Source organism: Accipiter gentilis, chromosome 33, assembly GCF_929443795.1.
Source record: "Accipiter gentilis chromosome 33, bAccGen1.1, whole genome shotgun sequence".
In the NCBI taxonomy this organism is placed as follows: domain Eukaryota; kingdom Metazoa; phylum Chordata; class Aves; order Accipitriformes; family Accipitridae; genus Astur; species Astur gentilis.
Genome location: NC_064912.1, coordinates 9,580,240 through 9,602,107, shown reverse-complemented (window position 1 = coordinate 9,602,107; position 21,868 = coordinate 9,580,240). Strand labels below are relative to the sequence as shown.

At 44.1% G+C, this 21,868-nt stretch overlaps 1 protein-coding gene across 2 annotated transcripts; it reads right to left on the bottom strand.

Annotated features, from left to right (window-relative positions):
- Positions 1-558: 558 nt before the first annotated feature.
- NDE1 (nudE neurodevelopment protein 1) lies at positions 559-18,102 on the bottom strand. Of its 2 annotated transcripts, XM_049791420.1 has the most exons (9): positions 17,969-18,073; positions 13,204-13,340; positions 12,015-12,168; positions 8,777-8,925; positions 8,297-8,433; positions 7,027-7,206; positions 4,710-4,801; positions 3,527-3,663; positions 559-1,793 (listed from the first exon to the last, which is right to left on the bottom strand). In XM_049791420.1, exons 2-9 carry the CDS (start codon positions 13,287-13,289, stop codon positions 1,700-1,702), a joined length of 1,029 nt encoding a protein of 342 aa, XP_049647377.1. In that variant the 5' UTR covers positions 13,290-13,340; positions 17,969-18,073; the 3' UTR covers positions 559-1,699. The 2 variants fall into 2 exon arrangements, with proteins under 2 accessions (XP_049647377.1, XP_049647376.1); XM_049791419.1 differs by lacking the exon at positions 13,204-13,340 and having other exon boundaries at positions 17,969-18,102.
- Positions 18,103-21,868: the final 3,766 nt, after the last annotated feature.

Here is a 21,868-nt window from a genome sequence, read left to right as displayed (position 1 = left end):
AAAGTAGCCCATGTGCTTCTGCTCCTCATGGATAAGAAAAAAGTGTCAACTCCCTGTGTGAGTGGAGAGGACAAAAATCGTATTAAAACAGCCAGAGTTCAAGATTTTAAGAAAAAGCAATGCCAATACTATGCACTGTAAATCCCAGAGGCATCTTCAGCTATGGAAATATTTACATTCCTTAGGGTAGGAACCATGAGAAGAAAAGATGTAGGAAAATCTTTGCATATGATTCAGCAAAACACACAATGTCTCTTTCAGCTTCATTGATCAGAAACAGATGAGAAACTGCTACCAAATATCTGTGCATAAACCACAGTGACAACTTGCAAAAAAAATTCAAAATGAATCGACAACTAGCATTCAAAATAAGCTTTATTCTGCTCCCCAGTTAAGCCAATTTTGTAGGTGGCCTGAATGATGGGAATGATCTGTGGTTATTTCCTATTCCAGAGAAACAGATGCATCAGTGGCTGTTTTCACAGCATTTTCTTAAAAAAAAACAAACCACAAAAACCCTCCCGCCCACCCCCACCCAAAACCCCCAAACCCATTTATGCATTCTTTTGTCAAATAACGTGTCCCCACCCACTCCCCCCACAAAAACATGGAAAAATAATCATGACTAAACAATTGGTAAGTACAGGCTTCCATAAGGTACATTAATACTGTGAGTGAACCTACTCCACTTAAAAAACAACCCAAAATGCAGTAATATTTTATAGGGGAAAAACCTGATTATAAAGTAATTCTCTACTCATATACACTTGTCTAGCACAAAGTACTTTTCAGGTTAAAAACTATTTCTAAATTAGTAATAGCTGAAAGCATATATTCTCATAGAAAAAATAAACCAAGAAAAAAAACACTGATACCCAAGGCACATTAATAAAGGGAGGTTTGGAAAGCATTAAAACCCACCTATTAAGATGTTACAACTAGGAACTTAATCAGGTCTCTTGCTTCCTACAACAGCCAGGCTTTAGGGGCCACAATATGGCAAAAGAGATGTCTATGTGCTAAGCCAGCCCAAAGTCTCCTACCTTGCTGTTAGCTCTGGAATCTCCCAAGTATGCTATGCACTAGGCATTCCTCACCTTTATCCATGACCTCTTCTTAATGGCAAATCATTGCTTACAAAACCCGCTGACCACTATAGAGACAGGTTTTTGCGTACCCAGATTCTGATCAGCAAACATCCCACAAAGAGCTGAGCAGCTTCCCAGCAGAAATACACCTTTCTCCACATAAAACCACTCCTCTAATTCAGGTGACTGCAGCACACAACACCCATGATAGAAAGTCAGCACAACCAGAATTTAAGCCAGAACACCATGGTGCTGTATTAAGACCAAAAGCCAAAGCCTGAGGAGCTGCACAGGGAATACTGTCTCTGTTGTAGGGAGAGGGACAATGGCTTTGACTGGCAGTGTCAAAAGAAGCAAATTGCAAGGAGCAACTGATGTAGGAAGCAATTCTAAGTCCTGCACTGCTAGGCAGCATTGCATTATCACACTACCCACAGAACTCAGCCAAGAGGCCAGACTGGGCAAGGCCTCAGGGGGCCACTGCCAACTGCAGCTTCTTACTCCATTCTCACCTACCCCAGGACTGCTGCCTGATTGCTCATTGATATTCTCTTTAAAACCGAAGTTTAAATTTTTTTTTTTTTCCCCTTTGCCAAAGCCAGCCAGGCTTTTCAAAGCAGCATCTTGACAACACTTTCTGAGGGATGGCTCATTGGTCCCGGAATATTTGAAGGCCGTGTTCCAAACTCCAGGCGTTTCACTAACCTGCAAATAAAAGACACAAGTTAGTGCCTTTCTTGCTCAGCGTTACTGTCATGGTTTCAGCTGGAATAGAGTTAATTGTCATCTTAATAGCTGGTACAGTGCTATGTTTTTGAGTTCAGTATGAGAAGAATGTTGATAACACACTGATGTTTTCAGTTGTTGCTAAGTAATGCTTAGTCTAAAGTCAAGGATTTTTCAGCTTCTCATGCCCAGCCAGCAAGAAAGCTGGAAGGGCACAAGAAGTTGGCACAGGACACAGCCAGGGCAGCTGACCCAAACTGGCCAACAGGGTATTCCATACCATGTGATGTCATGTCTAGTATATAAAGTGGGGGGACTGGGGTGGGGGGGATCGCTGCTCAGGTACTGACTGGGCATCGGTCAGCAAGTGGCAAGCAATTGCATTGTGCATAACTTGTATATTCCAATCCTTTTATTACTATTGTCATTTTATTATGGCTGCTGTTATTATTAGTTTCTTCTTCTCTGTTCTATTAAACTGTTCTTATCTCAACCCATGAGTTTTACTTTTTTTTTTCTTTTCCAATTCTCTCCCCCATCCCACTGGGTGGGAGGGAAGTGAGTGAGCAGCTGCATAGTGCTTAGCTGCTGGCTGGGGTTAAACCACGATAGTTACCATCTTCAGAGTAACTGGTCACTTCCAGAGTACACCACTCAGCTTAAATCAACAGATAAAAGAATGTCACCCTGAGTACTAAGTGAGCCCGTTACTTAACTGGGCTGAGTTTCCACTGTAACACAAGGCTCCATTTCCCTCTGAGTAGTGAGAAGCTATCTTTTACAGGTGTTGGAATTTCAGTTCTAGCATTACAGTGGTAGATGTATAATCAGCTGCATGAATATGTAAATGTATGACCCTTGAGGCTTTCTTGTAGGAGCTTTCATGGGGTTTCTCCCCAGGCTGGGACAGCAAGTACAATGTGGAGCACTCCTTCCACACAACTTTAGACACTGGGTAACAGGACAAACCAGTACTCCCAGCACAAGGGTCTAGCTGAATAATTAAGTCTGGAACAAACTGTACTATAGGCACTTAATTTAGAAAGAATCTAAACAATGTGCAGTCCAGCATTGGCAGGGTTTACACAGACACTAAACTGCAATTTGCGTTAATCTTGCTGATTTTTCTTCATTTGTTTAAAAAAAGACAACCAGTTCAAGTGTTCAGACAAATTTATAAATTAAGTCAGGTAACTTCCTGTCAGCTGCTCCTTGGAAACACATCTTGGCACCCATAAAGCATTCTGATTGAGTGAACCCATTATTTGCCTTTTTTCCAGTTGTCCCATAGATGAGAATTTGAACCGTGATAAGGTAAGTCCCTACATGCCATAATGTTCCTGAGACATCACTTGTACAAGAATGTAAAGCATAAAACAAATTGAGCCAATAAGCAAGAGTTCTTCTGTTGTACTTCATCCCATTTAAACAGAGGATTTATAATAAAATACATGTATTATATTTGCTTTGAATTTGTGATTTTCAAAACTGGATTCCAGCTAGTCTTCACATGTCAGCAGCTAGTGAATCCAAATTTTAAACTGATCTGAAACACTCAAATCATAATCCTGAATAACTAAATTTCATGTATTTTGAAAACAAATCTGTCTCTACCAAAACAAAGATTTAATACTAAATAGAACAATACCAGTCACTAAGTTTAACACCAACAGGTCTCACTAAGACACAACTTAGCAGAGAACAGCACTCACCCTGTATCACACAGAGGCTGATGAGGACTCAGGCGTGTTTCAAGGACATCTCTGTTCATGTACATGGACACCGTGGTTCTGCTTGGAGATTGGTCATACACAAAGTTTCGGCAAGATGCAAGTTTGGACTCCAAAGCCTAATGTAAACAGAGATGAGGCAAGTGTCAGATATCACCCTTCTCTTTCACAAGAAGGCAGTGGCACACCAAAATGGCATTAAGAGTGTTGGGGGCGGGGCTGAGGGGGAGTGTTTCTTTTGGAATGAGTTGTCCAGTAATGGAACCTGCTAGACCCCAGTGCCACATGAGTTCTGAGTTTTTGAAGAGATGAAGCCAGTCATCTCTCAGAAGCTGAATCACCATTTCTGTAGGGGAGGTTAAGGAGTTGATGCTGTTCACCAGCAAGAACACAAAATCTTCAGCTTCCTCAGGGAGATTTTCACATCTTTCTTACAGGCATCATTTTTTAGATCACTAAGTATTCATTTGAACTATCTGCTTCCCTAGACACATATTAGATTGTATGTAGTAGGTGGTACACCTGAGGAAACTGAGCCACAGATACCCTATTCTCCACCACATGCTCCCATCCTAAATCACTTCACTTCTGTTGCTGGGTTACTCTTCAGTTCTATCAGTTCTGCAGCTCAGCACATCAGAGTCATACAAATGCCCGTGCCAACACAGCACTGGTGCTTAAGGGAGAAAATAGGAGGTAATGGGATAACTTTTCCAGCATCAGCACTACATTAAGTGTCAAGCTACAGCTTAACATGATATTAGGCCTTGCTCAGAAGACTACTGGTCTCTTGCTCAAACTTTACCAGAAGCCCTCTGGACAGCAGGCACCAGCCTGCTTTCTTCTCTGAGTTTCATAGGAGCAGATCCCTTCTTAATTTACTCATGCCAATTAATTCTTTCTGCACATGCACTTTCAGAAATTTGTAGAGGAAGGCTTTATCCCCATGTGGATAAAATCTTAGAAAAGCAGAGCAGGGTCCATCTTTATTTGGGAGCTGGTCAGAAACATACAAAGTCCAGACCAAATTTCAAGGCCATCCTTAGCTAACCTGAGGACAAGATACTCTTTCCAGTCTCCCCTGAGCAACAGCACAAATAGCACTGACTGCAGTTTCAGACAGCTCTACCTTTCCAAGACCATTGGCTAGCAGGTAATCACTCACCCCGACTTTTCGCAGTAAGTCTCCCACTATGTTAAGTGCAGATATTCTTGCAGCAGGTGTGAGAGGGCTTGCAGCGTAACTGTCCTCAAGACCTGCAGGGCAGGTTAAATATGGATACATTACAAAAACAACAACAACAAAAAAGCCTTGACACTGGAAGTCAGAAGACAGCCTGACATACAGGGGAAACATCAATATGTTCACCTTTTTGTATCTCACCTCCAGATCTTTCATAACCATTAGGAATATGAAGCACTGTCTCCCTGAGACAGCTCAACTTACACTGTCCTAAGCTAAAGTCGCTAGATATGCTGTGGCTTGGACTTCTAGAGATCCGTTCTACCAGCCTACTCTGCATCTCTGCTGCTGCAGTGGGACCAGAGGGAAGTGTCCTCAGAGAGGACCATCATCTTTCATTTTACTAAAAATCTCCAAATCCTGTCACTTTTACAGAAGTATTAATTCCTCCACACAAAACACAATTTTAGGTTAAGCATACTGAAGCCCACAATCAAACTGTGTTAGTGCTCAGAGATATAATATCATATCATCAGAATGTGGCAGCACAACTCCCAGCATTTATGCATACAGATGAACAGTTACAGAAACTTCTGGCTTTTTAAGTAAGAAGAAGATGGGAGAGTTAGAGGTTTGAAATATTGAAATAATCAGTGCTCACAAAAAATAAGTAACTGATATTACTGACATGAAAGCAGAGATACTGTCATTTAGTACAGAGAGCTAGGATGACTTGTCAGTGTCCTGCTGTTCAGAGTAAAAAGAAAGCCTCTCTCAAAGAGCACCTACTATCACAGAGAAGCCAATGCAAGTAACACGAGTATGACATTAAAGATCACACTGAAGTTTTTAAAATCCTTCCCTTAAGTTAGCCCAACATCTCTGGGACAGTTGTGAACTAATAGTACAGTCCCAACAGCTCATCTTGTCCCTCTCAATTATTATTACTGGACAGTTCAAGTCAAACAGAAATGAACAGTGTATGACTAAGCCCCCCAAAAAATCAGTCTACGAATACTGAGACCATGATGACTGGATTTAGATGTATGTAACTGAAACACTGTATTGGTTTTGTGTGGCAAGGTTTTGGTAGCGGGGGAGGGTGTTACAGGGGTGGCTTCTGTAAGAAGCTGCTGGAAGCTTCCCCTGTGTTTGAGAGAGCCCATACCAGCTGGCTCTAAGACGGACCCACTCCCGGCCAAGGCCAAGTCAATCAGTGATAGTGGTAACGCCTCTGTGATAACATTTTTAAGAAGGAAAAAAGTTGGGAGGAAGAGAGAAACAGCCACCAGAGAGAGGAGCGAGAATATGTAAGAGAAACAACCCTGCGGACACCAAGGTCAGTGCAGAAGGAGGGAGAGGAGGTGCTCCAGGCACCGGAGCAGAGATTCCCCTGCAGCCCGTGGTGAAGACCCTAGTGAGGCAGGCTGTCCCCCTGCAGTCCATGGAGGTCCACGGTGGAGCAGATCTCCACCTGCAGCCTGTGGAGGACCCCACGCCAGAGCAGGTGGGTTCCCAAAGGAGGCTGTGACCCCGTGGGAACCCTGCGCTGGAGCAGGCTCCTGGCAGAACCTGTGGATCTGTGGAGAGAGGAACCCACGGAGCAGGTTTTCTGGCAGGACTTGTGACCCCGTGGGGGACCCACCCTGGAGCAGTGTGCTCCTGAAGGACTGCACACCGTGGAAAGGACCCATGCTGGAGCAGTTCATGAAGAACTGCAGCCCATGGGAATGGCCCACATTGGAGAAGTTCATGGAGGACTGTCTCCTGTGGGTGGGACCCCACGCTGGAACAGGGGAAGAGTGTGATGAGCCCTCCCCCTGAGGAGGATTAGCAGCAGAAAATAACGTGTGATGACCATAAACCCCATCCCCGTCCCCCTTGTGCCGCTGGGGGGGACTTGGTGAAGAAATCCGGGAGTGAAGTTGTGCCCAGGAAGAAGTGAGGGGTAGTGGGAAGGTGTTCTGAGATTTGGTTTTTCTCATTACCTTACTCTGGCTGATTTGTAACAAATTGAGCTAATTTTCCCCAAGCTGAGTCTGTTTTGCCTGTGACGGTAATTAGTGAATGATCTCTCCTGTCCTTATCTCGACCTGCAAGCTTTTTGTTATATATTTCTCTCCCCTGTCCAGCTGAGGATGGGGGAGTGATAGAACGGCTTTGGTGGGCACCTGTCATCCAGCCAGGGTCAACCCATCACAAACACTCAACTGTGCTCCCTTATTTCTTCTTTAGCCAGAAATGACAGTAAAAACAAGAGCATCAATTAATATTTCTGTGCTGGTTCCCTCTCAGTCACCTCTCCTAAATGTTGCAGGGGTGGGTATGTTGATGTTGCGTGCCGGGTGCACTCTAGGAGTTGAAGGCACAGATAAGCACATTTGAACTGCTGTGTCCATTCTTTCTGTTTCCAGGGAAGTTTGCACTGGTGTTTTGGGTTTCTCCTGTTTCTGCTGCACTGCAAGCTCTTGTCGTAGATCTACGAAGGAAGCAACACAAAGCAAGCCTTTGGAATATGTATTCTCCAAGGTAAAAACAGGTGAGAACGTTTTGCTCAGATTTTTCCCCTTGTGGAGGTGAAGTCAAGTCACTTTAAAGATTATTCCAGGCATATGTTCAAAATCTGGATGATCACTAAAGGCTTTTCCAGGATTGTGGCTCAAGATGTTTTTGTAGTATTAGTTCAGTTGCTATTAATCTGGCTTTAATTTTCATACCCTTTCACAAGGCTCCCTTTAAGGCAGGGAATTAACTCCCCCCCACATGTTACAGGCTGGTAAGCAGAGGTACATCAAGACTGAGGCTAGGCAACTTGGCATATCTTGCCTACATTCCAGCTGCCTGCCAGGCGGAGATCCTACTTATTGTACCCTTTTCCCTTCTACGCTGGTTTCCACATGAAGGAAACCTGAACTGAGGCCAGGTGGAAGCCACACCATTATCTAGCCAAAGCATAAAGCACTTCTGTCCCGCAGACTGGCTGTAGCTTATGGAAACCACTCAAGGGCACAGAACCCGAGCAGATCTGAAAAGGGAAGGTGTTCTTCCAGCTCCATGGTCTCTCTCTTCTCACCCAGCCTTACTGACAGATATCAAGAAGCTAGCACATGAGGCTATTCAAAGGTAACTAGAAGTCAGTCACAGCCCTCCTGTTTTACTGCCCCATTAGTGTTTCATAGGCTCCAATTTTCACAGGCCAGGAAACAATGAGGTTAATGGTTATTAAAGCTGACCTTCACAGGTTACAGGAAGCCAGACCAGCACATGCCCCAGCTGGACTGGCTCTTCTTAACGCCCTAGGGCTCTGAAGCATCACCACAGATTAGGAGAAGGCTGGAACAGACTTTTGCTGCTGTGAGCTGCTTGGGAACAAGGTCAGGAGTTCAAGGAGGAGGGCATAGTGGGGAGGCAGGAAACAGTCTTGAAGCTTCCTCATTTGCTTCTACATTTCAGATAGCAGATTTAAAAGATGCAAACTTAAAAGCCAAGCTCCGAGATATATGGAGAGGACTGAACAGCTACAAGCCAGGAGGGGAGAAAGGGAAAGAAACAAGTGATTTCTGTCTAACCTCTAGCTTCATCTTTCAGGCGCTGCACAGACTCCAGAAGGTTTTCCTTCTCATCCAGCTCACTCTCCAGAAAAGCATTTCTTTCAATAGCCTGGTTTAAACGCTGTTCAAAATCCTCCAGAGACATTATAGTGGCTCTGAAAAAGAGTGCACAAGATGTTACTACCAGATCCTTCAAGCACATAGAAGAACTCCCTCTCTCACAAGAAAAGGTATATTGTTGCATTTTTGTTTGGTTTGCTTTGTTTTATTTTTTTTTAATTTATTTTAGCTTGTAGGATATGAAAGAGTGCAGTGGGGGAGTGGAAGGGGAAAAAAACATTTATCACTTTCCCATCTGCCACAAACCTCTTCACCAAAATCATCGCCTAAGGGATTAGTTTAGAATGGCAGTGCTAATGAGCACAGCACCACAAACAGCTCAGTGACACCACCTCACAGGACAAGAGGTGGCAAAAGAAAACACAGAAGGTGGGTCACCTTTTTGCTCTTTCCAAGTCATCATTTGCTTGCTCAAGTTCTCGAATGTATTTCTGAAGTTGGTCTTTAATAGCTTTTGTCTGTGCCAAGTCGTCTTCCAGCGCAGAGATTTGCCTGTATCCTTCCGAATGCTGCATTTCAATCTTTTCCTAATCAAAGGCAAATCAAATAGCATATCAGAGACTTAGCAATGCACATTCTTTCTGTGGCATTGCCTGAGCCCCTTTAAAGGCAGAGGCAGATGCTGTGAAGTTCTTTTGAGAAACATCACCTTACATATGGTAAAATGCCAACAAAGCCAATTGCTCACATACTTCTGGGCTGCCAGCAGACTCCTTACCAAACAATGGTGCTGCAAAGCAGTTCCTGACCTTCGCAGCACAGGGCCGTTCCTTGCTCTCACAGACAGCGAGACTCAGCCTAATTTCTGAGCTCCAAGAGCTTTAGCAACACACAAAGCAGGATGCAAGACAAGCCACTTATTTTCAATTTTAATAAAAAGTCAAGCAGTACTTAGGAGCCTAAATAACAAGAAAAAAAAAATATCCAAGTGTGACACTGTTACATACTGCTGTGGAACCAGCAGGATTCTCCACTGTCCCTGTGGTTTTATTAGCCCAAAGCAGGTTCAGAGTTCTAGATCACAAGACATTTCAGATGCAGTTATGCAACATGCTTTGAACGTGAACCTAAACCAGTCTCCTTTTACATGTACACAGGGTACATTTAAGAGAGGCACAGGCAGGGAGGAAGGCTTAGCTTCTCTATCACATCTCTCCTGCTATTGCCACTATATGCAGAGTTAGCTCTGCATCATGTGATAGGGAACGCTTCACAGCGCAGTCTACTGCAATGCTTTATACTCTACCACCTTGCTATCAGATCACTTCAACATGCCAGAGATTTTTTTGAAACTCCGAGATTGCTGTATAAGTAGCATTCCTGAAGTGCTTTCTCCATCCAGAATTTAAGTACAACACATTTGACGTCACTGAAAACAAATCCATGCACTGGAATTTGAAAACCATGGCATACAGTCTAGCATGACTGATAATTTGAAGACAGCTATTTTAGCGCATGAAATGCATAGGCAAGGAGGAGTGAGAGAGATACCCATTCTGAATTAAGAAATTCTTATCTGATTACAGTGTGGCGACACTGCTATAATTTTGGATCTCTGAGGCATAGTCACCTCCTGAATTTAACAGCCCCCAAGCTCTAAGAAGCAGGTTACTTTCAACTAGCTTTTCAGGACTCTCTGCACCGTCCAAAGCATTATTTCCATTTATTTTTAGGTAGCATGAACTCTGGTTTCTGAGGAGGAAGCACGCATACACACCAGGCTGGTAAGCTCAAACCACGAGCTGTGTGGGCAAAGTTCACTAATGTTGACCTAGATGCAGACACCAACCCCTGGCAGGCTCAGTTAACACTGCTGCTCAATAGCTTCATGAGTTTAATGCTTTGCTCTTGAATTGACTCAGATAAAAAGACCAGAACTGCAAGGTTCGAGGTCTTTGTTTTTAGCCAATTGTAATAAACTATCAGCTGATCTGGCCATCAATGGAGTCTCTGTTCCTTCACTGCAGTCTGTTACTGCAGTTTTCAGGCTGCATGAATAGCCCATTGTTAAAAGGTTCATTTCAAGCAAAATATGTTTTAATAAAGTTATCTACTGCGAAGAACAATTTAAGATTTTCTAAAATATGTTTACCTTCCACTTTCTGAGGTTCACTGTTCTTTCCTACTATCTTCACTCTTAACTGTTTTGGCTAGTTTATTGTCCCCTCCTCTCATCCTAGCTCCTCTAAAGAAAGAAAATAGTCCACGCCCTTCTCAATTAAATCAGCTTAAATTAAATTTTTGTCAAACTGCCTTCTCCCCAAACCCATCAGCTTCCATGGGTTTATGTGGCTATGTGGAACAGTAGACCTATACACCATACAACATGCAGAGCATTTAATACTGCTAAGGCAGGAATACAACAAGAACAAAGATCAGTGCAACATAACAAATACAATGAAACAAGCCTTGGAGGTTTTGCTATCAAAAAGCTGGTGGGCCTGTGTAGATCACTTAAGACAGTTTCCTTAAGACAGTAATTTGGACAATTCAGACAAAAGGCATTACAAACCTGGATTAATCCAGTGATTAATCACTTATACAAATACCTTCACTCCCATTAGCTCATTATTGCATTCAATTGAGTAGAAGTGTAATTAAATTAATCTCTGCTTCCACAGATATTGACCTAGCCCTACGAAATACAGTGTAGTGCTTCTTAGGTGACTATACCTCATCTTTAAGCAAAAGGCCAACAAGATCAAACTTTAAAAAGGCACACCAATTTCCGTGACAATTTTTTTTCAAGTTTAAGAAAACTTACCAGTATTTCCTAAACTTGCCAACCAGCACAGGGGACTAGCGGCATCTTTAATGAGACTGAAATGAGGCAGATTTATCACTGTTTATACTCTGGATAGCTTCATTATTTCTTAAGTCACTCTGGTAAGAAGTTCTGTCTCAATAAGTTCACATCCCTTACATTTGGCAATTATGGAAGTTAATGCTTTTCAGCTGGTTCTTAGATTCACAGAAGGCTCACCAAGTGTAAAGAGGATAAAATATTTTTCCCCAAGAACAGACAGATTCAGTAACAAAACCAGGGCTGAAACTGTTTTATGCCTCTCAGTTCTACACACTACCCACCGGCTGCTGCTCCCCCCCTTATCTGGAACACCAGATAATAAATGCACAACTATGTAAAAAGGGTTTAAAACTACTGAGTTTTCTTGTGTAATGAAAGAACACAGCTGGCATGTTTGTATTTTGATTGTTCTGCGATATTATCTGTGTCCACACAATGCGGACAGCAAGACAGCTGTGAACAAAAGCACTAAGTAGATGGAAGAAGGAATAGAACAGCAGCTCAGTTATGTTCGTGTTTATTCTCCACTCTACTGCAAACAATTTTCTCCCACCTCAAATCTATCCTGACACATAGCCACAACCTGTGAACAGGTGTTCAGAAACATTACCAAGGTATCCAGCACCCTCAAAGCAGACAACAGATTCGTATTTCTTAATTTTTCAAGACTCTCTTTTTTGTAGTTTTCTGCTCAGTTTCTTTGTAATGCTGAAGGTTCCTGTCCACAAGGTAGACTGAATCTGCATGTGCCCGTCTCATTCACCTTTGCACTTAGGATGTACAGATACTGTATGCATCATCCACTCTTACCTTAACTGACTCCAGTTCCATTCGCAGACGATTATTTTCTGACAAAAGGTCTCTGTTTCTGGACTCTGTTTGCTGCAGCTGAGTCTCCAGTTCAGCTTCATACTCTCGACTCCCTTCTTGGAATTCACGAAATTCCTCCTGCGTATTCTCAGCACTAGAGAGCAATTCCAGCAACAGAACTTATCATAATGAAAAAAGAAAAAAAACTCCTGTACACTCAATGTAGAAAAAAATACTGCCCTTTAACACAGAAGGCTCTATGCCCTTCTCCAATATACATACTCAACAGGAAGACGGGACCATATGCCAATGTTTCCCCATCAAGCATGGAAAGCCACCTCATAGCAAACTGGTAAACAAATAAAAAAAGCCCAAATAAATAGAAAAATCCTGAAGTCTGTCTTCACACAATAGGTGTCGAGGCCATGTGGAGTCTCTTTAGCTTGTATGCTGTCCACTGCCATCTGCGTATTTAATCTCTCATTCAATTCAATTATTTGAAAATACGAACAATGCCATTTTCAATTAGCAATAAAAAGTGAGAAAGAGAGAGAAAGATGGACAGAAAGATGTTCTTATACTCTTAAACAATTCTATTGAAATAATCCTCCAGCAAGCTAAACAAGCAGCACTGAAAGGTCTGAACACCTGGTCTAGGAAAGAACCCACCAATATCAGCATCTAAAAAGCTTGGATTTTTTTCACCCTTTACTGCATTTAGAACAACACACTGAGCTAAAGGGAATATCAAAACACGTCCATTCTCAGCCAGGGATCCTCCTCCATCTACATGCTGCTAAGTCATTCTTGATCCACACAGAGATATAAAGAGTGAACAGCAGCATCTCTCTGCAATGGCCTGGATCTCCACCCCAGTAAGGCTCTGCAGTGAGTTACATTTAGCTGGGCTGCCCGCAGACTGCAGTCAGAGGCACAATTTCAGCACACACCATCCTACTCAAACCACAGCAGGGACCAAAATCAGCAGTGGCACAGCAGCATAGATTCACTGCTCAAATAAGCATAACAGACTTTGGGCTGCTGTAGTTTAGACAGAAGTATTGCTACTGCTACCATTCAAGATAGCTGAGCCACCTTTAATTTACTCCCCTATGCGGTGCTATCTGTCGTTGCATACAGTGTTATGCACCCTACCAAACAACTTAAAGGAATGAAGCCACTGCCTTACCACTGCTTGTATTTCATAGCCAGCTCTTTCCAGTATCTCGTTTCCTCTTCCACTGAGCTGAAGTGACATCCTTCTGAGTCTTCCATGATGAGTCCTCAAAGTTTAAAACTCCTGTTTCATTTCCCCACCCTGGAAAACTAAGGGATCAAGCATAAGAACTAATGCAGTGAGCTACCTCAATACTTTTTGCTGCAGAGCAGTGCACCCCTCCTCCCAGGAAGTGATTGAACACCTGGACACCAAACTAAAAACCAGCCTTGACAGGGCTCTGTCAGATACACCATAAATGTGAAGGAATCACTACTGAGTAATCAGGTCCCTTTCCCCAGTTCTCCCAAAGCTGCTGCATGCTTACACCACATCCCCAGCAGTGAGCACCTTCCTCACCCTCTGACTACGCAGCACAGAGCACCAAACCTCAAACTTCAGCTGCAGCTGTGCTAAAGCACACAGAACACAAATGAAGGAGAAGACATCTCAGGCACAACTTCAGCTCCAAAGACAGTGCAATTAGGGTCAATTTCAACAATCCTAAAGACACTTACCATGAAATTAAAGAGAAACTTCAAAGAGACACAGATAAGTTACTCAAGATACTAGTTTCCTCTGCTAACACTTCCAGAACACCTAAGCTTTTCATACATGTAACTGCTGGACACGTGAAAAAATTTCTCCCTAGGTCAACATAGACAAAGCTACCTGACTTTAAGCCTGAAACATCACAAGCCGTGTATGGCTGAGAGCCACAATATATCTGGATACCTCAGAAAGCCATGGGAGAAGGGAGCTCCAGAAATTCCCAGGGAAGTGAGGATAGAAGCTCCACAGAGGTTTTAGTGGGATACCACCTGGCTGGACTAGGTATGCAGATAGATTGCAGCAACCCAGTGAGCAATCCAGACCATCCAGCTGTCCCTGTACCAGTATAAACCCAGTCACAGGACATAGTCCCAAATGCGAATGACACATGAAAGAGCCACAGAGGAATCAAGAACCTTAAGCTGGTCACTCCCGCTTGAAGACTTAAGTAGCTAGACAGCACAATTAAATAAATGCCTTCTGACGTGCATGATGCACTCTAATAAACAGGTCACTAGCAAATATCATTTTATAGGAGTTAGTCTTGACAATGGAGAAACATCAAACCTAGTGCTCTGGATAACATGGTTGGAAATATGCCAAAGCCTTCAACTACCATTTAGATGTCAGTCCTGCCTTCTACGCTTCTTATTTGTGATACTCAGGAAATGCTGGTGTAGACCACCTGAGCAGCATGTCATAGCTAAAGCAAATGTGCATCTACTGCACATCTATTGAACTTAATGGAGAAAATTATTCACAACCTGTGTTGAGACTTTCCTCTCCAGAAAATCACCTGGTTTAAACAGGATTAACAGCCATCTATCTAGTAACTCTACTGAGACAAACATACGGAGTTCTTACCTCTACTACAGACAACAGGATCAAGTACTCAAAGTAGTCTAGCAAGCTAAAGCCCAATTGTTACATACCCAAGCAATGCTGCAAAGCACAAGACCTTTTCACAGCCTAGGCAATTTTCAGGAGATTGAGCAAAAAGTAAGCAGCTGTCACAGCTAAGTGGGCTGTGCCCACACACCTCAATGCACAGCATCAGCTACGCACTCACAGAAGTTACACTATTATTTAGAAGGGGACCTGGCAGGTGAGGGGAAAAGTTACTAAGCTTTAGTTTTTACAATTCAGTTTATTGACAGAAAATGTTAATCAGGCAAAGCTACATGTCTTCCTTCTAACAAATAAAACCACTGTGTAATGCACTGACACACTTCTAGCAAGAAGTCTCAAGGCTGCTGCTCTTTGTATGTATTTACAGAAGTATGCACTGGGGAAAGAGAGAGGAAAAGGAGTGTGAGTAAGGAGAAGTGATTTTTCCAAATAGTACCCTTCCCCATTAAGAAGAAAATCATGACCAAGCATAATTAACATTCTTGACCTAGGAAGTTTACAACACATCTACTGTATTATTTTTAAGCTAACTGATAGTGCCTTTTATGTTAATGAGCACGTCCTTATGCTCAAGGCACTGTGTACACACACATCAATCCTTGCACCACACTTGTGAAGAAAGAAAATTTTCTTTTTTACAGTTGAGGGAGGGTCAGACACAAAGAAGTGATGCGGGTGCAGTGAGAAACCAAGAAGGATCAGCATCCATTGCTGTGGTTAAACCACTCCAGAGAACAGCAAGTCAGAGTTTCCTTTAGATGGTCTCACCACTCAGACAACAGGAAGTTTCTGTATTTCTTCACGAACAGAGATTCCACCCAGGGTATGCCTGGTTTTGCTACACAAATTAAAATATACTTTAGAATTCTCCAAAGAGGAATTCTTCTGACACAAGCGTTACAATAAATCCCATAACTGCGTTCAGAGCATCAACAAAAAGAAGTTGGACAAGATAAAGATGGAATGCAAGACATCTTGTTCCGGAAAGCTTTCAAACAACCCTTGGGAACCAAAAGACACAGCTCCCTGTGGCCTCAAAAGCTTGCATATGCTCACATCTGGCTCTCACGTGTGATTTTACACTGCACTTTGGAAGGACTGAAAGAATGTACTAATTTGCATTTTTTAAGATTCTTTGGTCACATACAAAAGAACTTTCCCTAACCAAGCCGTAAGATTTATAAGAGTTCCACAGAACCTTGATAATGTTCACAGAAGAATAAAGATGCTGTCCCCCTCGGTTTCTAAGTATGTCTTTGTAAACATGAGATTATGGACCCACTAAGGATGTTATCTGTTAAGAGTACGCTCTGTTTCATGGTTACCATTACTAAATAGTACTTATAATTTAAAATTAACTGTTAAACTGCAAATATATGGAGGGACTGTGGACCTATACTTATGCCACAGAGATGACACAACATGGCAGAGATTATTTCACTACTGTCCAATGCCACAGGCACGTGTTTTTTGTCTGCAACACATGAGGAAGACCTATTAGGTTCCCTGTACACCTGCATTACATCTTAGCTCACGGGGATTTTCAAACTAACCAAATATGCAACATACAAAGTTAAACTGAAAAGAAAAAATCCATGTTTTAGACAAACTATTAAGGTTTGGGTTTTTTTCTGGAATTTGTTTAAAAAAACCACCCAAAACTCACATGAATCTTTCTAAACTGCCTGCAGAAAGGGTAGGGCTTTGACTTTCTGTCTTCCACCGCTGCTGTCTTCCCTTGATTTTTAACAGCTTGGGGACAGCATGCAAAATGCCTGGAGAGTAATTAATTACACCAATTGGGAACTCCTAATTGTCTAGGCTCACTACAAGAGGGAGGAGGGCCAGGGGGGTGAAGGAGGTTTTAGCAATGTTTTGTTAAACATTGGCAAATGTGGAAAAAACAAGGAGAGAAAGTCACAGTCTACAGCAGGCACACACTGGCTGCACCTTACTTGTTTTCACACACACAAAGCCAGAAGAGACATCTGGCCAGACTTCCTGCATGCAAGCATCACAAGTGCTGGTCCCAGACATCACAAAACTTCTATCTACATCATACAGGAAGTGGAAGTGTTCATAGGTGGGGAATGGATTTCTGCAAGGAGAAAAATAACTCAGCATAAATGTTGCAGGAAGCAATTTCATACAAGTGAGAGCAGAATTGCAAAATTCTTAAGGAAAAAAAAAAACCACATTAAAAGCCCCACACAAAATTATTGCAGCAACTCCAATTTGGGAATCAGAGTCTGAGTTCACCAAATTCATGAGGACCTCAACTCAGATTATTTCAGTCCTAGAATAAAGGACTCAAAACAACCCTGCATAGCGAATATTTATTTTTTTTTTAAGAAAAAGAACATTTTAGCTTGGTGAACAACATTGGCCTACCTTTGCAACAATGCCTGATGTGAGTCAGAGAACCCCATATTGTAATAAAGAAGTAAAGGTAAAACAGTACCATAAATACTACTACATCAATGGCAGAGAGGATGAAGCTCCTATTAGACATTTTTTTCCTAACTGTAAACCAAAAGAAAACTTCTCTTTGCTCCTGAAAAGTAGCCTTCCCATCCTATGAAAATTACATTTTTCTTAAAATAGTCTCCTTGCAAGGCTCTTCCTGTAACATAAGGGCCTAATTTCTTTTGTTTAAGCAATACAAAAGAAAATCACCACAAGAGAGAAAGAAAAGGAAGAGGTCATGGGAGTGCCAGGATTACTACAGAATCCTACAGCCAGCACTGAAGAGTTTATCTCCTCAGGGTCTTCTCTACCAAAAGGCTTAATCCAGCAAAGCTCTCATCTTCTCAGATACCAGTCCAGCTCCAATACTTTCGAGTTTCCAGTGACTCCTAAGGAAACGCCTTAAACCTTTCTCTCCTGAAACGCCCGACCTTGATGCTTCCAGCTGCAAGCCAAGAGGTCCGCCAGGCAACGCGCTGGGGCTGCCCGTTCCCATTCGGAGCACGAAGGCGGGAGGGAGCTAAGCCAGCGGGCACAGCTCCCACGCTCCCCTCCCCTCCCCACCAGCAACCGCAACTCCAGAAGCAGAAGGAGATTCAGGTTCGCAAGGCAGGATGCGGGAAGAAGCGGGGGGCCGCGGACACAGGCGAGGTCCCAGCTCCGTCGCCCCTTGCCTCCCCGACCCCGCCCCGGCTACCCCTGCAGGACGAGGGACACCGGGAGGGGCTGCCCCGCACCGAAACCGCCCTTCCCTCCTCTACACGCGGCAAGGGCGTTCCGCCAGAGGGAGAAGCCCCGGAGCGCTGCCTACCTGCCCTCTCTCCCACCAGCCTGCCGGGCGGGGGGCGCAGGGGAGCCCCGCTCTCTCACCGCCGCCTCAGGAACGGCCGAGCTCCGCGCGCCAGCCACAGCTCTCCTCAGCCCGGTGCGACACGGCCACCCCATTGGCTACAGGTCACGTGCCGCGGGGGGCTCCGCCAATGAGCGCCACCAGAACGCGCCTGCCGGAACGTTTGGAAACTTTTTCGTTACTTTCAACGCCCCCTGGCTCCGGCTCGTCCCGCTCCTCCGCTACCGGCCCCAGCCCTCGGCTCGCGGGGAGCGACGACCCGTCCTCGGCTGCGTGCTCAGCGCACGCTCACGCTCAGCCCTGGCACAAGTCAGCCACACGAAACGCTTCCGCCGGCGTCCGATGAGCCGCGGTGGGCACGGTATCGACCAGCGTTTGCCACCGCGCTGGTGTTTTACAGGCGTGTTTTCCCTCGAAACATTCTAAAAGGGGAGAAGCTTTGCAACGACGTTTTATTTTCTTTTATTCCAAAGGCCTCTTCTGAAAGAGCAAGCGGTGAGACGGTGAGCACAACTATTTAGTGCCAGTGCAACGTTTTCAGGCTGAAGTCCCCTTCTCGCAACCAAGGAACAGGCTTCTGAGTCACTGAAGCCCGTGTCGCAAGGACAAAGCAGTCTATGAAATTAGACACTTGCATTCATCTACATCTCGGCACGATGTCATCATTCCAGAAAACGAGCCTCAAGCATCAGCAAGGGGAACAGACAATGGGACGGAGCTGCGGCTCGACGTAGCCAGTAAATCACTTGCCATGCCCTCCTCACCACGCAGGATCGATGTGAAGGGGACTGAGGTACGCGGAGGCTTTCTGAAGTGCCCTAGGTGTGTTCCTACCCAACAGCGTACACAAACACTTGGTCACTAGGGTGTGTCTGGCATTTGTTTCCTGAGCCAAAACAAAAACACAAATTATTGCGTATGTGTGGGTACCCTCCAGCCCACATACATATGGCCATACGTCACCGAGTATCACTTCGCACCCCTGCAGCACGTTTTACAAACTGCTGGATGACAGGCACCCACACGCAGGGGCCCCCATCCCAGATTCATTTACTTCTGTGATGCAACAATAGGCCTGGAGCAGAGTCTGATCCTGAAAAGACTTAACTGTCTAAATCGGGAATGTGCCTCTCCCAAAGACTTTGTAAAACAAGGCGGGGACTGTAATGATATTCTGTAAGAATATTCCACTAAAAGAAATCTAGCCATAGCTAAGATAAATTTAACTGAAAAGGGTAAGCAAAACAATTACACTTTCAGGTCAGGTGTTCAGCAAAATAATTCTATTTTGAGGTCAGATGTTCAGCAGAAGTAAATGGAAACAAGCTATTATACAACCATGAATAGAAAACTACATTAGGTATTTAAAAAATTGGGTTAATAGCAATTTGGAGTTCTGTCATTGCTCAAGAATGTTTTTATTATCGGATAAGTTACAGATGAGTATTTTTAATAGTTCTCACCTTGAAATACTTGTAAAACATAGCAAAAATTCTCAGGTTTCAGAGGAAGCTGTTAGCCTCTCATCCAATTCTGAAACAGCACCCTAACAAATGCCAGAGGCTCAGAGGCACTACCGGAGGCACTACCAGAGGCACTACTGTACACAAGCAATAAATATTAAAAAAAAAAGGTTACTATAATTACTAACACTGCCTTGTTTGCAAGAAGAATGAGGACATTTGTCTGTTTTAAAATTAGCAGAGGAGAAGAAGAAATTATGCATTTATTTTTAGTTTGCTGATTAATTATTAAAAAATGACAGATTTTTTTGGTGCTGGGGTTCATGTGCTGGTTATTTGAATGAGAATGCTACACTGATTCTTCCATGAAAGCTAAGTGGGCAAAAACATATACACTTTAAGTTCTGGTGAGGTTGCAACACCTTATCTTTTGGCAATAAGCTTCTTATGGGAAAAAAGATTTGCTTTGCTGCAAGAATTAAATAACTCGCCACAGAACCACTCTATGGATGGAACAGGAACTGCTCAGCAATTGTCATTACAAACTACTGAACTTTTTTTTTTTTAAATGGATTACTGATACTCATAACAACATGTGACAAATGTATGTATGCAATATCACATGAAGTATTGCTATCACTGAAGAGCAAGTATTTAACATCAATGAAACCTATTTCTGTCTCTCTCAATCTGTTATATAATCCTCTGCAGTCTGTATATGTAAAACTGGATCTGCATATGCTTAAGCAAGAAACAGATTCTCACTACTTTAAAACCCTTCTGATATCTTGAACTGACAATTTTTTGATGAAACTGTCAAATGCTCATTAATAGCACTGGCTTGTTAGCCAGTGGAAAACAACATTGCTCAAGGCCTTGATACACAGTAGCATTACACCAAGGTAGCAAGGGCAAGGCTGGATGCAGATATGAGCATTGTCACTAAGACTCTTAACCTTGCTGGTGGCTGCAACCATTAGGCAAAGGTGAAGGTAAAATGGCAACTTAGCCTAATACCATGATGGCATTTGTCATCAAAAGATACTGAGCCACCAAAAAGCAGACCCTTACCCCACTCTGTCACTAACCCCCCTTCTTGAGGGGCTCAGCTACCTGCATGCCAAAGAGCAAGCCCAGCCTGGATGATACAGATTTGCTGCATGACTTTGGCCCAGACTTTTGAGGCCTGGATGATACAGATTTGCTGCATGACTTTGGCCCAGACTTTCGATGGAACTGTAAAATTGTGAGAGCTGTGTGAGTAGAAAGACAAGAAAAGTAAGATTGCAAGTAGAGGTAGGGTTGTTGAGACAAGGACTATTAGTAGCACAAGGATCCAAGAGGAAAAATACCTATGTGGAAAGTTATAAAATCCTAACATGAATAAAACCTGGTTATCTTCAGTGGGTTGCCAGTGTCACCCACGTCAAAAAGCCCAGTGAATGACAAGTTATAAAATTGAGGTAGCAGTGGAAGCCCACCCTTTTCTTCATGCTTGTTTGGCCAGCAGACTTAGGGTGTTTTATCAGGGGACAGGGACCATACTAATGCCTAATCCAGTCCCTTGTTAGAAGCTTGTTCTTTTTTGCTAGCCAGTCATTGCTTTATCTTTTTAAGCTGTATATATCTTACTTGGGGAATTCCTTTATACACAGCTAATGATGCCCAAAGCAACCCAGAGGACAGCATAGAGAGGTCGGACACTTCTGTTAATAGAAGCAAACAGTGGACTTCTGAGCAGTACTGACACTTAACAGCTGTCCTCAGGCTTCGGACTATATACTGCCTTCAAGAAAACAGCCTCCTAAAAGCGGTTAAAACTGTCCGTCCCTGAAGTTCTAAGTGAAAGCTTAAATTCTGCACAAGGCGTCAGAAATTACTACCTACAAGAGCCCGGCCCAACGCCGTGGCAATTCCCTCATCGCCTGCCGCATGCCTAGGCGGTGAGCTCGCCTGCTCGGGCACCCGCTGGCAGGACAGGCCCCTCCGCAGGACCTGCCGGAGACCCCTTCAGGGCCGCCTCCTACCGCTCCGCCCGGCCCTGCAGGCCAGGGCTCAGGTGTGCGCGCTCCCAGACCCCCCCTCTCGGTGTGAGGTGCAGGGGGTCCCAGCGTAAGGGGAACAGGCTGGCTCCTCCGCGGTCCCGCCGGGGACAGCCGCCGCTGTCCTGGCGCGGGGCCTTCCTCATCCCCTCAGGGTGGCCCCGGGTACCCTCCAGCGGGGCGCGGGCACCCCCGCAGCCCCTCCACCTCTCCACCGAGTCGAGGTGTCGCCTCGGCCCGGCCCACACGCCGGCAGCCGCCGCCGGGAGCCCCGGGCCTGGGGTACAGGCTTAAAAGCCAACCCTCCTGCCCCGGGCCGGCCCGGCCCGCCGGGGAGGAGGAGGAGGGAGCGGAGC